The 16,691-nt window shown below is 61.7% G+C and overlaps 1 protein-coding gene across 7 annotated transcripts in view; it reads left to right on the top strand.

The window, feature by feature from the left end:
• Positions 1–16,691, top strand: part of PRDM16 (PR/SET domain 16) — a 309,274-nt gene that overhangs the window by 259,907 nt on the left and 32,676 nt on the right. For 5 of the 7 annotated variants that reach the window (XM_081796466.1, XM_081796464.1, XM_081796465.1 and 2 more), the window contains exons 4-5: positions 3,325–3,459; positions 12,135–12,237. In XM_081796466.1, the coding sequence (XP_081652592.1) occupies positions 3,325–3,459; positions 12,135–12,237 (238 nt within the window). Of the gene's footprint in view, positions 1–1,286; positions 2,525–2,783; positions 3,085–3,324; positions 3,460–12,134; positions 12,238–16,691 lie in introns of those variants that run through there. The other 2 variants (XM_081796469.1, XM_081796468.1) reach the window with 2 other exon arrangements.

The following is a 16,691-nucleotide window of genomic DNA, read 5'->3' as shown; positions in this document are numbered from 1 at the left end:
TGAAGGGAAGGGGCACTTCCCAGGGGGCACCAGGAAGGAGGGCTGCTGGCCCTCCAGCGTGGAGCCTCCCCCACAGGGACAGGGACGGCTTGGCATCCCGTGCGGGTAAGCAGCCAGCCGTGTCCACGCCCAGACGTGCTTGAGAGGACGGAGAGGGCTGCCTGGCACGGGGAAGGCTCAGGAGAACACGGGCCACGTGCCAGCACCTGCCCGGCTGTCCTAAGGGAGAGAGAGAGGTTGGTTCCACGAGGACCCAGAAAGCTCACGGGAAGGCTGGGGCGTCCGCGCCGAAGGCGTTCCCTGCCCGCAGCAGGACCGAGGGGAGACCAGGCCGCCGTGGGGGGACCGAGGGGAGACCAGGCGGCTGGCTCCAGGTGTGCACGTGGGACTCGGGCGTGGGCTCAGGTGGCAGTGTTGGACCGACAGGTGCCGGAGGGCGACGGACAGTCACTGCGGTCCAGGCGCCCTGCGCTTTCCCTCATCTGCCCCCAGGACAAGTCCTGTGAGCACCCGGAGGGTCAGACTCACTCTCTGGGGGGCAGTGTGGAGCCACCCCCGCGTGGCACGGAGCTCCCCTCGCGGCAGGCCAAGAGCCCCGAGGACTGAGCCTGCAAGGCGCAGTGCAGAGTCCCAGCCCCCAGAGAATGTGCTCTGCCTCTGGGACCCACATCCCAGGACGATCGTTCCCAGCCGGGGAGGCGGGAGGCGGCGGGGGGGACGGGAGGGTGCAGCCGTGGAGGACGGTGGCAAAAAAGGACACAGATGAGCGAGGCCCCCCAGGGAGGGTGCGTGCAGGGGGGAAGCGGGGGCCTCTGGGGGTCGGTCCTGTAGGCTCCCTCGGGGCCACCCCCTCACTGGGGCTGGTTTGTCTTTTCCCAAGACATGTTGCTGGTTTCTCAGCAACCACCTGAGTGGCGCCTCACACGCGCACACACACACACGCATTCACACGTGTGCACGCACACGCACAAGCATACACGTGCACGTGCACATGCAAATGCACTTGCAACATACAAGGCACACATAAGCACACTCACACATGCACGTGCACATACACGCATGCATATGCACACGCACACACGTATATGGGCAAACTGGGTGAAGAGGGCTTCTAAGCACTTAGGACAGTGGTTACTTGGTTAGTTGGACGGATGGATCAGTGTGCCTCTAGCCACTACTTGGGGAGACAGACCCAAGCCCGTCAAGGTGAAGCAACACCCTTGAGGCAACAGGTCAGCCCGGGGGCCGCATGGGCAGTGGGGGCAGAGGCCGCAAGGGCTGTGATGGTCCCAGCAGCCTGTGCCCTCTTCGCCATCCCCAGCCGGTGCCACGGGTGGGGTCGGACAGAGACAGTGGCTGGGGGGGGGGGGCATCACAGGGAGCCCGGGCCCCCGGAGGGGGTTGGGGTGGGGTCCATGGGTCTTGGCTGCTCGGCCCCTCTTCCTCCTGTGACAGAGGAAGGTGGCAGGACTGCCCCTTCAGTTGACGTGCCGCTAACCACAGGTTTTGCTTTGTGGGTCTTTTCTGCGGGTTTCCTGCAGTTGGGGTAGGAGGCGCAAGGGGGGCCCCTAAGAGGCGTTAGCGCCCGGAGGGGGGCCTCTCCCGCGTGGGCCTGCGCTCCCATCCCTGCCGGCCAGCCCCAAGTGGCCTCCCGATGCCGGCCTGGAGCCAGCCATGCCCCTGCGCCCCCTGGCACCCCGAGGTCCGGCTTCTCTGCGCCACACCGCCCTCCAGCCCCACCCCTCCGTCTCTCATCTCCCTCCTCCCCAGGCCCCCCGGCCTCTCTTCCCTCTCTCAGAATTAGGCCCATTTGGTGAAAGCCCCCCCCCCCCAAAAAAAAAGAGAATCACAGAACCGTGGTCCCTGGATTCGGAGCCCCCTCCAGATCAGCCTCCAGAGACGTCAGCAAAGCTGGGCCTGAGCTTGTCTGCTCCGAGACTTGTCATTTATGGGAGGCACTGCTGGTGGCTCCGGGAGGGGCTCCAGGCACCCCCACGTGCAGGGGGGCAGACAGGACAGAGGCAGGTTCCGCGTCTCCCGCGGCAACGCGCCTGCCTCCCGAGATCTCCGTTTCCTCACCATCAGAGGCCGGGCGGGGACCTTGGCCGTGTAGAAAGTGTCTGTGGACATTTGGGGAGCACCTGAGCTGCTACAGAGCATCCAGAGTTGCTGGTCAGAAGCTTCTGCGGGCCTCGGCCAGGAGCTGCCCTTCCCCGGGCTTTATTGTCCAGAATGGGCGCTCAGGACGCCCTCCGGGGGAGCAGAGGCCATGATGCTTGGAATCAGCCTCCTCTGTCTTTGCCGGGACAGGCTGCTACCCCCTGTCCTGACTTTACTGGGTCCTTCTGACACCCTGTTCTCATGTCCCCTGCCCACTGGACGCCCCTTCCTACTTTGAGGCTTCAGCCCCTCCCTCCTAGGCTGTAAGACCTGGGGCTGCGCTCCCCGGGAATTTGGTCCAAGATGCCGCTGGCTTCCGTGGCTCTGGATTCAGAACCCCACGCAAACACCGGACGGAGCAGGGGTGAGGATGGGAGGGATTCTGCTGCAGGGGCACCCCTCTCCCGGCGGGGGACAGCATTCAGGTCTTCTAGCAAATGACCCTCTCGGACGCACACACCCGGAGAAGCTCCAAGCCCTGCCCGGCAGGGGCTTGTGCAGAGACCCGCGGCGGGGACCGGGTCAGTGACGCCGGTCACACGCGCGTTGGCCGCTGGGCGCGCCGGGAGAGGCCGGGCATCTGCGGGCCCCGGGTGTCGAACGGAAACTTTTCACCTTTAAGAAAACTGAATGCTTTTCTTGCTCTCTTACTTTCAGGGGGATGTGCACGCCGGTGTGGGCACGCACGCACACACGCCTGCACACGCACACTCACGCCGAGTCCCTGCGGTCACACACCCCGACAACACCTTTACCTTCAAGAATGTTTTTCTCCAGCCCAGCGCCCCAGCTCCCCTTAGCAGAGGGCTCTGTTCTTAGACACAGTGGCCTCCGCTTTCTCACGTGTGGGGCGGCTCTGCAGGGGGTGGGGGGGGGCGGGCTGTGCAGCCCCTTTACTGCCAGACCAGGGCTGCAGTCTGCTCGGTGAGAGGAAGGGCCGTCCTCCCGTCCCTCCGCCAGGCTCTCAGAGGCTCCTGGGACGGGCAGCCGGGGGGAGGCGGGGGACAAGGACGTCGCCAATGCCCAGGGGGTCTGCTGAAGTCCAGACGCCGACTGCCTTCCTACTGGGCCCAGACGGCTGGTCCCTCATTGGGCAGTTGCAGGCTGTGTAGACCAGCACACAGGATGTCTCTGACCCTCCTCGGTTCTCGCTCTCCCCGACAGATCTCCGAAGACCTGAGCACGGAGAAGCTCTGCATGGAGGCTGCCCCGGCGGGGTCCGGCAGCTGGCTCAAGTACATCCGGGTGGCCTGCTCCTGTAATGACCAGAACCTCACCATGTGCCAGATCAACGAGCAGGTGGGTCTGGGGCTTGCACACCGGCCCTCGGAGTGGCTCCTGGGGCCTCGGCGCCCAGAGAGATGGTGGGGGCGGGGGGTGCCGGGGCGAAGGGGCAGCCGGGCCCTGGCCTGCCGCGGGGCAGGGAGCTCCGTGACACCCCGTGGCTGTTCCCCGGGGCCTTCTGTTGGCAACCCAGTTACGCACGACTGTCCTTGCGGCTCTGCTCGGAAGTGCTCTCTGGGGGGTCGGCACCGCCCTCCGGGGGTGCCCTGGGAGCCCCTACGGCGTCCCGGCCAGCCTGCGGAGGCCACTGGCTCCCCTGGCCGACAACCCATCTTTCTCCTGAGCCGGGTGGCCCTGACTTCAGCCCCTGGCCCCAGGGCCGGGACGCCTCACTCCTGCTGCCAGCCCCCCTGGGAGGCCAAGGACCCCGCTCGCTCGGCACGCTGGAGCCTCACTCGCCGTGCTATTTCCACGCCACCCTGGGAACGCAGGCACCGCTGGCTCTCATCGTTCATGGTGGCCATCCGGGCTGAGAGCCGAACAGGACAGAAGATGCCATATGCAGCCCCCACGTGTCCCCAGTGCTGGGAGGTCCTATTCTGTGTCTTTAACTACAAGTTCGCAAATGGCCCCTGAAGACTCCCCACCCCGGAGCCAGGCCCCTCGGCACGTCTCCGCTGCGTTCCCGGAGCACCGCTGGGCTCCTCGGGGTGCCCAACCCGGCCGATCGAAGCAGCGTGCGCTTGCCGAGAATATCTTGGGGTTCACGGGAGATTTCATCTGCGAAAGGGATTCCTCTGCTTCCAAAAATGTTTCCGGAGACCACATAACAAAGACGACATTCTCCCGTCGCCTGTGCAAACCATTAAAAGTGGATCGAGGCTCTTGACTTCAGAGAAACGGTTTTGCATTAGGAAACACAGAGAGCACGCACCAGGGAGGTCCCTGGGACCCCCGTCAGCTGCCCCCCCTCATCCGCTCAGGCTCCTTCTCGGCCCTGAGGCTCGGCCTGGATTAAGCCCTGGACACGAGCTGCCACCAGACGCGGCGAAGTTGGAAGCCACCTCTGCTCCTGAGACGGCTACAGCTCATAGCCAGAACCCAGCATTTTGAAAATAAGGTGGTTTGGGTTGTTGGTTTTTTTTTTTTTTTTCTGATTGCAAAAAATATTGCAGAAATTGAAGCCAAAAAGAATAATCCTCAAAAATTAGAAGAGAACTTAAAAAAAACAAACCACTTTTCCTTCCTCCAAATGAAAGTGAAATCTGAGTGACGGACGGTCAGATCCAGGCACGCCCCTCCTGTGCGGACCGCGCGTATGCCCGACCCGTGTCCGGAAGCTGATGGGCAGCGGAAGGAACACCGTGGGGCCGAGCCCCGGATGGCACTTCGCGAGAGGCAGGATCCAGAGTCTCCATTTAAGAAACATGTTTGCTGGACCGTTTGAGCCAAACTTTAGTAGCAAAGCAGGTACCTTTTCATGACAAGCTTCTAGAAAAGCACACAGATGTGTCATCAGACATCTTTGTGTTCTTATTAACATTTCGGGGAAGCGTTTCTGCCAGCTCCACATAAGGGTCCGCGTGGGACTGACTGCTCTGCAGCAAAGTCTTTCCATCTCCTTCCACCAGGGAACAGGGATACTTTCGGCTGGGGTGGAGTGAGTCTTGAACTCCGGCTGTTTCCCTTAACCCCATTGAGGGGGGGTGACTGGTCCCGACGGCTGGAAACACCGGTTGCTACAGAGCAACAGGCTTGACCTGGGTTGGAGCTGGAATAAGAACGTCCCTGAAATAGTAATAATAAAACAAAGATTTTTGAAGACAGGCTTCTCTTTGAGAAGGAAACATTACACGATAGTAATGGGGTTTCTCAGATGTCCATAATCCCAAGAGTTTCTACCAGGATTTCCTGGCACTTATGGACACCCCAGCCCCCGCTGCACACGCGCACACACGCACACACACACACACACACACACCGCCCTCGACAGCACGGACGTGGAGGGGACAGCGTCCAGACTGAGAATCTAAGAGGCATAAGGCAGTGTGGGTTTTGCCAGATGGTGCTCAGAAGCCCGTCACATGACCTCAGCCCTGGTTTTGAGAGGACGAAGAACCCTGGGCAGGAGGGGGTCTCGGGGGCACGAAGAGAAAGTCCCTGAAGTCACGGCTCCCTGAAGAACCGAGCTGGCAGCTCCGAACAGGAGACCGTGTCCTTCCGAGGGAGCCACGCGTTTCTTCCACGGACTGCGGCTCCCATGGCCGTGAGCACAGCCCTGCCTCCAGCTTCTCGTTCATGCCACAAGGCCCCCTCTTGGCGCCCTGTGGCTCTGACGGCCACCTCTGTCCCCCTCTCTGCAGCTCCAGACGGCGGAGCCCAGGGCAAGAGAGGCCACCATCGGGCCATGGATTTCCTCCTGGACTCAGCCCTATCCACTAAACAGTGGCGAGCGGCTTTCACAGACGGTCCTGGGCCAACACAGGCTCTGGGGTGGCCGGTCTGCTCCGGACAAAGTGGCCACGGCCTACGGCTGGGGGCTCCAGGTCTGTCTCTGGGTTTTTGGAAGTGGTCGGATCACAGCCGTAGACTCTGGAGGGCCCTGATTGACCTTTCCCACTTAGCATAAACGGAAAGCAAAGGGGAGCCCACGGGCAGCAGAGATCCCCGGGTAGCATGACCCTCCCCCGGCCCCGGGCGACCTTCACTCCCCTCCCCCTGCCGCCCGCCAGCCCCTGCTTTTCCTTCTGGAAAATCTGAGACGCTCAGATCACCCCTGGGTGGTTCTTTCTCCCGCAATTATGGGCACACGAGTCGGTCTGAAACGCTGCGGGAGACAGACGGGGCCTGTCCCTGGATTTGTTTTAACGTTAAGCCCGAAATCAAGAGCTTGGAAGTAAGCGCGCCCACCGGAGGGAGCAGAGAGGGGCGGAGGCCTGTTCACAGCGCGCCGTCTCCCCGTCCCCACCCACCTCACCGGGGCAAGGATGCTGGGGCCCGACGTCAGTGGCCAGCGGGGCCAAGGAGGGCGTGAGCCGGTGCTGGGGTCACACGCAGATGTCGGGGAGCACGACTCGGGGGCTCCGATCGCCCCCGCGCATGGAGGAGAGCCCCCGGGGCCCATGCTGTGCGTCCCCAGGGCCGGCCTGGCGGCAGGGAAAACCCAGCAGCACCAGCAGGTTTCCCGGGGCACAGCCAGCTCAGCCCGGGCACCGGGGCCGGGTCTCCCCGAAGAGGAAGCAGACAAGCTTGTTAAAGAAAGGCATTTCGTTAGCAGATCAGCCGGCCGATAACCACACAGCCCCGCGTCCAGGAGAGCCAGCGCTTGTGTTTAATGGAAACCTGGTGCTCCCGGGCCGGCCGCACGTCGGCCCGGCAGCTTCTCTTTTGCTTTCGCTTCCCTGCCCTCGATGCGGGACCCCGCCGCGGTGGCCGGTCGGGGCGTGGAGCCGTCCGCCAGGGCTGGAACCCGCAGGATGGCGTCCAGCACGGGTCCCCCGCCGCCTCTGCTCCCACCCCGCAGGATTTTCTAAATTAAACCTTGTAAATGGATTGGCCCGTTTCAATGGTAGCTCCCAAACAATTAGATACAATTTCCCCCTTTGAAACGAGAAGGGCAGGGGATTCATTGTAGCGTTTCCTGGCCAGTTTATAAAAGACTTAACATATATATCAAATTCATCGGGAGTCCGAAAGCCGTGGAGTTCTGCGGTGCCCTCTTCAGAGCAAGCTGACCCTGTCTTCGGGAAGGAACAAGACCTAAATTCGACCACGCCGGCACAACACCGGCCGGAGCCCTTGTCAGAATTTCCACTCTTCTCCTTCTTGACCGAATGGGGTGCTGGATTAGGAGAGCCACGTAAGAACGGTGGGGACCACGTTCCCCAGTAATGTGCGTGTGTAGATACACACGCTCTCCAGCCCCGAACCGTACGACGAAGGAAGAGACAGACGTGCGGGACTTTTTCCCACGTTTGTGCCGCTGGGAAGGAGACGGCACAGCGGCAAGACCGGAAAGATTCTCGGACACGAGTTGCTTCAGCCCCGCGTGGGAAGACAGGAGCGTGGCAACCGCCAGGCACGCCAGGCCGTGTCCTCTCCCCGGCGGAGGAAGGAATTGTCTGCCTGTCCCTGGAGCCCGAGCCTGCCGTGGGGGCCCGACCCAGACCCGCTGTCCCCGCGGTCCCGCTCGGCTCTGAAAACGCACAGGCAGGCCTCCGCAGCCCCCCGCGGCTCCCGGAGCCCTCCCCGCTCCGGCTTGGAGCACCGCCTGGGTGGTTTTTTAAACTCCCAAGTGCTCAAGCCCTCAGGCAGCCTCAGGGCTCTGGTGTCCACAGCCCTTCCCAGGCAGAGACTCCCACAGCCTGGGGACCTCAAGGAGGAAGGACACACCGCGGTGTTTCCAGAGTCCGCGCCGGAACCGCCTTGCCTCTTCGGGGGTCCCTGAGAGGAGAATGCCCAAGGACCGGCGTCCCCTGTGGGGACAGGCCAGAAGCGGACCGGCCATTCCACTCCCCCTTGCTGCTTCTCTTTTGTGAAAAGCCCTCGCAGAGCCCCCCAGAGGCCTTCACAGATCCCGCACAAAGCCGAAATCCGGGATGCAGGGAGGCTTTCTTTTTGCGATAAGCACACTGAAAGCGATGTTGCCCGCGTAACTCAGACACTCCTTGAAAGGTCCTCAAACTGTCAGAGGGGGAGAAGCGGTCCCGTGCACGTGACCACTTTCACCTTTCTGAGCCGTCCGTTTGCTCCGGGCCGGGCAGAGCCGTGGCCGTGGCCGAGCACCCCGTGCAACGCGGGGGCAGCTTCTCGTAATTTCAATCGTAAAACCCCCAGATTAAGTAGGAATGACAATCGTAGAACCTAAGTCGTCGTGTTCGAAAGCAGTATCACCCTCGTGAGTTGATTTGATATTTAAAAAAAGATACTTGAGGAACTCAAGAAGCTGTCTAAAAGTGACATCTATTTTAAATCTGAAATATTTCTTTGTCTTAAAGAACGTTGGGGGGAGGGAGTGACGTTTGTTTTCGCGGAAGGGTCTGAATGAGCACGGCCTGTGTGAAACCGACTGTTCTCAGGCACTCCTCTCCGCCTTGTGTTGGGAACGTGGGCGTATTTGTCCCCGAGCTCCATCTACCTGCAAGGGGCCCGCTCCCGTGTTGGGAGAGGGACGAGGGGGAGGAGAGGACCCCCACTCAGGGCCACCACCGTCCCTGCGGACAGAGCAGAGACATTCAAACAGGGACCTAACCTCAGACCTGTCTGTCTGGCTTCGGTATTTTGAAAGCCGTTTGTGAGCAGACGTTTATTGGCTCCCATGAACCCAGCTGTTGTGACTTCCCCAGCTCTCAGATCCTGAAACCAGAGAGAAAACTCCAGCTGGGCCTTGCCCAGAGCACGGAGACAGGGTTTCAGCCGTGCAGGGCTGCAGCTGTTGAGGGCGCGGGTTTTCGCTGCTGTCACAGACACAAACCTTTTTCCTTTTCCCGCGGTGGACGAGGCACCACAGGGGAGGGTTTCTTTTTCCTGGAGGAACAGGCCTCTCTCCCTCCTGTGAAAACGAGTGCTCAGCCCGTCCACATGGCAGGCGGGGCCCTCGGTCTGAAGCCGGCCCAGCCGCCGAGGGGCACACGGTGAACGGGAGTCGCCCGCCCACTTCAGGAGTTTTTAAGGGGCTACAGAATCATGTATTACAGGCCCCTGCGGAAGGGGCCGGGCTCCGCACCGTAAATGCGCAATTTGTAACGCCCCCAGAGGCCAGGAGCCGCCCAGGCCTCAGTCCCACCGAAGCCTGCGCGGCCTTTGTCCTGGGAAGTCAGCAGAGCCTGAGGACAAACGACCAGGAGGCGGCTGGCTGGCTGATAAGGCCTTTGTGCCGGTGGGAACAGGTCATAAAAACTCCAGAGCCTCCCTCACACCTCCGTGCCCTTGGCAATGGCATCGGCTGAGTTTGGAAAAGTTTGCTCTGTTCACCTCCTGTCTCCCTTTCCGGGTGGAGGCAGGTTGGGGGCGCCCCTGCCCCCCCCCACCCTAACCAGGGCCCTGCGATTAGCACTAATAGCAATTAATTCCGTCTTCCGCTCAAAGTCCAGGCGGCCATGGCTGCGGGCCGCTGGCCGCCCTCCTGTGCTGCGCTCACACCCCTGCCAGGTGCCGTCCGGGGTTGGGGAGGGGGCGCCCACTGTGCACAAAGCTGCCCCCTGTGGCCAAGTGCACCAGACCCTCCCTCAGCTCCTCCAAGGCTGTGTTGGCGGGGGGATCAGTCCCCGGGGAGGCAGGCGGCCTGGGACCACACGTGGGGGCTGTAGAGGGGTCCCAGGAGGTCCGGGCAGCCCTCAGAGCTGGGAGGGGGGTGGGGGCGGGGACCTAGGTGGCCTTGGAGCGCGGGTAGGGGATTCCAGGAGGTCCAGTGGCCTTGGGAGCCACCGGGGTGGGGGGTCCCAGGAGAGGCAGTGGCACTCAGAGAGGGGGGTGAGGAGGGTGGGGGGGGGGGGGTCCCGGGAGGCCGGGTGGCCCTCCGAGGGGGTCGGACGGGGAGGCGGAGAGGGGAGGCGGGCCGCGCCCAGCCCCTGCCAGCCCGGCTGGAGCAGGAGTTCAGCAGTCCCGGCCGGAGGCAGGATGCGGCCCCAGGAGCCGCGCTGAGCGGGACGCCAGGTCAGAGCGGAGCCTTGGGGAGGGACGCGGCGGCGGAGGGATGTGGTGGGCGGGCCCACATTGCCCTCTAACGGGGCCTGAGGAAAGCCACCAGGACCCTCCTCTGGCCCCAGCCGGGCCCCAGCCTGTGCGCACGTAGCTGGCCGCCGGGCTATGTGCACTTGGTGGGCCTACTCACTCACCGCCCAGATGCACGTGTGAGACCCGCCTGCCGACTCAGGGTCCCCTGGCTTTGTTGGAGTGTCCCATACGCTGGGTCCCACTTTGACATCCAGTGGCTCCTCTGATTTGTTTTTCAAGTAACCATTTGGCCACTGCAATTTTTAGTGAAAGTGATACAAAACCGGGACCTTAATAACAATGGCTTTGTGACGACAGTTGCTAAGGTCCATTCCCCATTTGAAACCCCTACCGTTTTGGCAGCAACGTGTGTGACGGCAGTTGCCAAATAAAATGAAGGTGCGTGGGGGGCGGGTGGGGGGCGGGGAGGAACTTTGGGCTGTGTGACACGCCCGTGCCGTGTGTGTTTCTGCCGTGCGGTGCCCTGGGAATCAATCCGGGCAGGCCCCGGGGACACCATGGGGCTCTGTGTGTCCTGGGGCGGGGGGGGGGGTCCCTGCTGTTGTCAGGACTGGTGGTTTGTAAAGGAGTCCGCACGGATGTGGCCTGTGGAGGGGAAAAGGGGTCCCACAAGTGACAGGGATGGCTCAGGCTTCCAGATGTTTCCTGGGGCCCGGGGGTGAGGGGGGAGGCTCAGGGCTCGTGCAGGCCGTGTGCCCAGCTCGAACCGTGTCCCCACCCCCCCACCCCCCCCCACCCCCCCCCCGATGCTGGAAAGCCTGGCCTGGTACCTAAGGCCCAGGTCCTCCGTGAGGGCGGGGCCAGAACAGCTCCAGGAGGGAAGGGCCTGGAGGAGCCTCAGCCCTCAATTTCCTGGGTGCAGATGGAATCTTCTAGTCTTTCTCTGGTCTCCCAGCCAGTCCTGCAGCCAGGCCTTCAGGCTTCTGGAAGGACCTGGGTTACTGTCGCCTGGATAGAGACCCAAATACCCAAGTGCTGGGGTGGTGGGCAGTGGCCTGGCTGACATTTCTGGGATCGAGATACAAGGCTTCCTGGTGTCTGCCCCACTCGTGTGAGGGGTTGGTATCCCCCCCCCCCGCCAGCAGAGGACCCGTGTCGCTGCTCTCCAGGGGTGGGGAGGCTCCCAGGCACAGAAGAGCCCGGTTCTCTCCCACGGTCACCCCGGCCTTTGCAGCTGGTTCCGGGGTCCCCTCCCAAACAGCCCCTGCCCCCATGGCCCTGCTGAGCCTTAGGGCTCCCCAGAGCAGACGGCCCTTTCTCAGGACATGCAGCGGCACTGGCTGAGGCCCTCCGAGTACTGAGGCTACACTTCCCACGTTCTCCTCCCCTAGACCTGAGCCCACTGCTCCAGGCTTCGATCTCCGCCCCTCCCCAGGCCCCACGCACCCCTCCCCGCGCTCAGGGTGCCCCCATCTGGGTCCCCAGGGCTGCCGGGTGCCGGTCACCAAGCTTGCCACAGGCACGTGTATCCCTCCACCGTCCCCATGGACGGTGCCCACGCTCACGGGAGACTCAGGGCCTGCCGTCCTGGCCCACAGAGCCTCTGTCGGAGTTCACGGCCACTTTCAGAATGTCCAGATTGGCCCTCGACCCCCTCCAGGCCCCCACCGGCAAAGGGCGTCTCGCGTACCCTTTGAGAAAAGGAGCCTGAGACCCAAGCCAGGCCCCGCTGCCCGTGAGAAGCGCCAGCCTCCCTGATGCCTGCCGCTGGGACCCGCCCCGCCTGGGCACGGCGTCCTCCGTCCCCTTTACCGACCTCCAACAACGGGACGGAACAAACTACAAGGGGCTCTAGCCCTCGTGAGCATATTCTGCAAAGTTCCAGGAGGGAGACTCTCAGCGGCAATTAGTGGGCAGGTCGAGTGGCCCGCGGGTGTCGCCTGTGTGCGCGCAGCGTGGCTCTCTCGGCAGCCGGGACAGCAACACTCACCCCTTCTCTCTGCCTTTCCGCCTAGATTTATTATAAAGTCATCAAGGACATCGAGCCTGGGGAAGAGCTGCTGGTGCATGTGAAGGAAGGCGCGTACTCCCTGGGCCCGGTGCCCCCCGGTCTGGATGGTAAGCCACCCCGCCTGAGGCCGCCCGTCACTCCTGCCACATGCCGGGGCCCGCCGCTCAGACCCCGGGCCGGCGGGACCGGCCCCCTCCTAACAAGCTCTCCGCTGAAGCGTCGCACTCTCCCCACCGTGGGTTATATGAGCCACACGCCGAATTCCCACCAGGACTTCGGGCCATAGGAGCCGATGGGTATCGTGTGGCATTATATCTTTGTCGTGGAAGTGTCCCGGGGGACTTTTTGTTGTTTTTTTTTTTTAACTGTATTATTAGCAGCATGGTTTTGTGGCTTGGAAACCTCCACCCTGCAGAGCTCCGTGCCGCGGGAGACGTTTCAGGGTCACTTCAGAGAGGGCAGTGCCGGCGTGTAGGTCTTTGAAAGCGGTGCCCTGTCTATCGTCGATAGCAGAGTCCGAGAGAAAAGTTAAGGGGAAACTGATGTCGTGAGAGGGGACATTTCGGGTTGGGGCGTTGCCACAGGGGCACTTGGACGGCAGCTGAGCCCCCGGAACCGTGTGGAGAGCCACCCTCCTGTCCTTTGCTCCCGACTCGTCACTCGGTGCTCGTCCCCCGGGCACGCTTCCCACCCTTCCTCCTTTACACACACACACACACACACACACACACACACACACACACACCTACATCTCAGAGGGTGTTCGAAAATTCCAGCCGCAAGCAGGCTGGCGTTTCCGAAACGCGGCCTTCTCCTCCTTCGTCCCCACTGTGAAGCAACATGCCGTTCATCTGGGGACTCTGGAACAGCGTTTGGGTCCCTCCGAGGAACGAGGAGCCCTGCACTGGCAGCGGAGGGCCGGTGGTTAACTCCCTGAGTGCCGCCGCTGAGCTCGCGGCGTCTTCCCTTTGAGACCCCACAAGGGAGCAGAGAAGCCACCTCCCCTTCTAGCCGGGGCTGGTGATTCCGCTCAGCTCACGCCGGAGCAGGCGGGAGGCTGCCTTTTCCCCTTCCTGTCTTTCCTTCCCTCCCCTCCAAAGGCACAGAGGCTTAATGATTAACACCACTTACCACAGGTTCCTCTAATAATGCCACGAGAGGGAGTGGCATGGGCCGGGGCCGGGAGCAAACTCGGAGATCTCTGCCTTAATTTACCCTTTCGATCCCCGAACCTGGCCCGGCGGCTGCGTCCTTCCTCCCCGAGGCCCGTGTCCCTGAGCCGCCGCTCCCAAGTCGTCACGGAGCCGGATCCTATCTGCGCGCGCCTCTCAAGTTTGGTTTTAATTAGGCCGTCAAGAAAAGAAAAATTAACGTCTGAGGTCTGGGTAGTGAGGGGATGGGCTCATTTTCCTTAAAATGATCGTTGAAAAGACCTATGGGTCTCAGGTAGCACACGAGAACTCGGAAAGATAAACCCACTCCCCTTCGGGGAGCACCCGGCCAGGGAATGTCGTTTGTATAATGAAACTTCTTTCTTCCAAAAGGTTTTAAAAACCTGGTTTGCTTTCCCCCGCCCCCACCGGGCCCCCCGATCTTAAAATAAGCCGGGTCCACATCTCCCTAATAATTCATCAAACATTTGTGGGCTGATTGCTTTCCACACATAATGGTCTAGCATCAAATATCTGACTTTTCATACTCTCTGCTGTCACAGTCATCCCCCAGCCCCCCAACGGCCGCCCCCTCCCCAGCTAAACTCAGAATCGCACAGAAAGAAAATGCAGAATCGTTCCTCGCTAAGATAATTATCATAAAAATCTTTTCTCCCGGCCCCAGCTAAACGCAGAGGCCCCTTATCGCGGCAGGAATTTGGAGTCGGTTCTCCACTGCTTTTGAGCCTCCGGTCTGGTCCATTGCCATGCAGATACCGCATAATTGTGTCCCCCTCGGCTCTCTGAAGCCATTAGGCACCGATTTATTTTTCTGTCACATTCCTGCCTTGTGAAGTTGCGGACGGGACTTCACACAGACAGGCGGGGTGTGGATGTGACACGCACGGCACGGGCTGCCATGGCCCGGGCCCGGTGTGGTTTGGGTAGCACACGGAGCGTCCGCCAGATTCCGAGTTGACTCACAATTGTTCGTGCTGCTGTTGCGGGCGGGGGGCCTTTGGCGGGGACAGCGTTCAGGTATCGCGGCAGACACGGGGGCCCCTGTGTGCCAGCCCACTGGGGGCCGAGGGCGCCGGTCTGGTGGATCCCGGCCTGGAAATGCTCTTTGAAAGCCGCGGCTTTGGAAAGAAACGCGGTTTCGGTCTCCCTGCAAGGGACTCAGAGCACAGGGACGCCACGTTCAGGTTCATTCAATAGCTGCGGCGACTTTTTATTTTGTTCTTATTCTTTCAGCGCGGAGGGGAAAGATTTCCCTTGCAGGAAAGCTTCTTGATCTTGGGAGAAAATAAGGAAAATCATTTCCATTCCAGTGTGCTTTTCTTTTGAGAAAGGCTTAAAATCGTTAACTCCGCTCCCCCTTCAAAAGAAGTCGCAAGGATGCAGTGACTTGTATATAAAGCGTATGAGGAAAATGATACAATGTAACGTAACATTATATGATATGGTATAAGTGCAGTATAATATGACATAACACAACAACATGATATAATACAACGTAACACAATATAAGCAGAATATAACCTATTCTTTTGGTGTTTTTTCACGTGGGGTTACTTGCGCCGGGCCCTGGGACCCACATGGCCGCGTGCATCCTCTGTGGCCCGTGCAGCGTGCCCCGGACGTGTGCACTCAATGCCCGCCTTACCTGCGTGGGAGATGCTGGGACACCTGTCCACGCCACGGCACGGGGCGCGGGGGACTGAGGCTTAGACATGTCCGGTGTCCGTCTCTGTCCTTCAACCAGGGCAAACGTGGGTCCGTGGAGGGATGAGGGGGCAGGGAAAGAGGGCGACACGTATCTCCAGTCAGTTCCGTGGCCTCTAGGAGGTCCTCAAACGCCGTCAGAGAGAGAATCAGGCAGGATTTTCATTTTAAATCCAAATTCCAGGCCAACACTGAGAGAATGGGTTGGTTGATGCTATGGGCGGGTGGGGTCGGCCTTTCTTCTCGAATTTGTTGTCAAATTTCAAACTTCTGGGACTGTTCCCAGTTGGGTCCAGAAAGAGTAAACTGCAGACTGGCATTTCTAACTTACTCATGGCGCCAGGAGCGGTGGGAGGGCCCCAGGAAGTCAGAACAAACCCACAGGGGCCGTTTCTGTGGGGTCCGTGCATCCGGCCCCGTTGTGAAACGGGGCTCTCGGTCCTCAGATGTAGAGGAAAGCCACATGTGTTAAGTCGAGGCGGGCCTGCAGGAGACGCCAGGGCGAGCCCAGCTCTCGCGGCCCGTTCGGTGCTCTCCCCGGGCCGCACACGGCGGGACTCCGCCACCCTGCCTCCAGGGCCCCGCCCGGTGCCGAGGCTCCAGTTACACGGCTCTGCCCCCTCCTCCCCGGGCGCACTGGGCCGGCCATTCCGTCTGTCCCGACCTCCGTTTCCCAGTTATAAATCGGGGATAAGAATATTCTCCCCCCGGCAGCGCGTGGATCGGCACGAGCCAGACCTCCAGGGTCCCCGTCGCCGTCCACGGCCCTTCCCGCGGACACTCCGGTTCTCCCGCAAAGGCGATGCTTTAGAGACACGCGGGGATGATTGTGCGGTGATGTGCACCCTCCCTGCGCCCCTCCCCCTCCCCGGACTCCACCCTGGCACCCAGGGGGCCCTCCCAGTGCCTGCATGGGTTTTGTGCCAGCACCTTCTCTGACTTGGTGCTCCGGGCGGCCCCGGGCCCCGCCGTCCCTATCCTCCCGCCCCTTGGTCTGCCCCTCGCAGGAACGGGGCCTGCCCTGGTCTTTGTGTTTGCAGACGCACTGAAGGGTCACTGGGGCGGCCGCCCTCCCTGCCTCCTCCAGCCCCCGGTCTGCGGTTGGTGTGGACCAGCTGGCCCTGCCTCCTCCTGGTCCGTTTCGCAGTTCGCCGTGTGTCTGCGGCCCTTCGGGGAGGTGTTTGGGGCAGAGCCTTCGCGGCCTCAGAGGCCCACACGGGGGCCCCGCCAGGCTCTCGCCCGGAGCAGGGCTGGGTGCTGTAACTCGACTCCCTGACCCAGACAAGCGAGAGCTGCTCGTCCCCGTCTGTGTTGAATTCCTCCAAACGAACACTTTCTCGACGGCTCGCTCTGGTCGGTGGGCAGGCCGGCAGGCCCGGACGGTGCGTCCGACCAGCACTGGAGCCCGCCCGGCCTGTCCACAGGGCGCCTCTCAGCAGCCCCCCCCCCATCACCCAGATGTCTGCCTCCACGCAAAGATGTGGACAGAAGTCACATTTGTGCACCTGAGGGGGTCATCCAAGGCCCCGGAGCATCTCGGATGCAGCTCCCACGGAGCCTGCCCCTTGGGTGTCGGGGAGTGGGGGCCTCCAGGTGCCACCGGTGGGGATGCCAGCTGTGAGCACACACCGGGAGCGGTGCCTCCAACGTTAGTCTCAGGGAAGCTTCTGGTCGGGAACAGGTGG

This window comes from Panthera onca, chromosome C1, assembly GCF_046562875.1.
Source record: "Panthera onca isolate mPanOnc1 chromosome C1, mPanOnc1 haplotype 2, whole genome shotgun sequence".
Lineage (NCBI taxonomy): Eukaryota > Metazoa > Chordata > Mammalia > Carnivora > Felidae > Panthera > Panthera onca.
The sequence above is the reverse complement of the archived record's forward strand: the minus strand, read 5'-3'. Positions and strand labels throughout refer to the sequence as shown.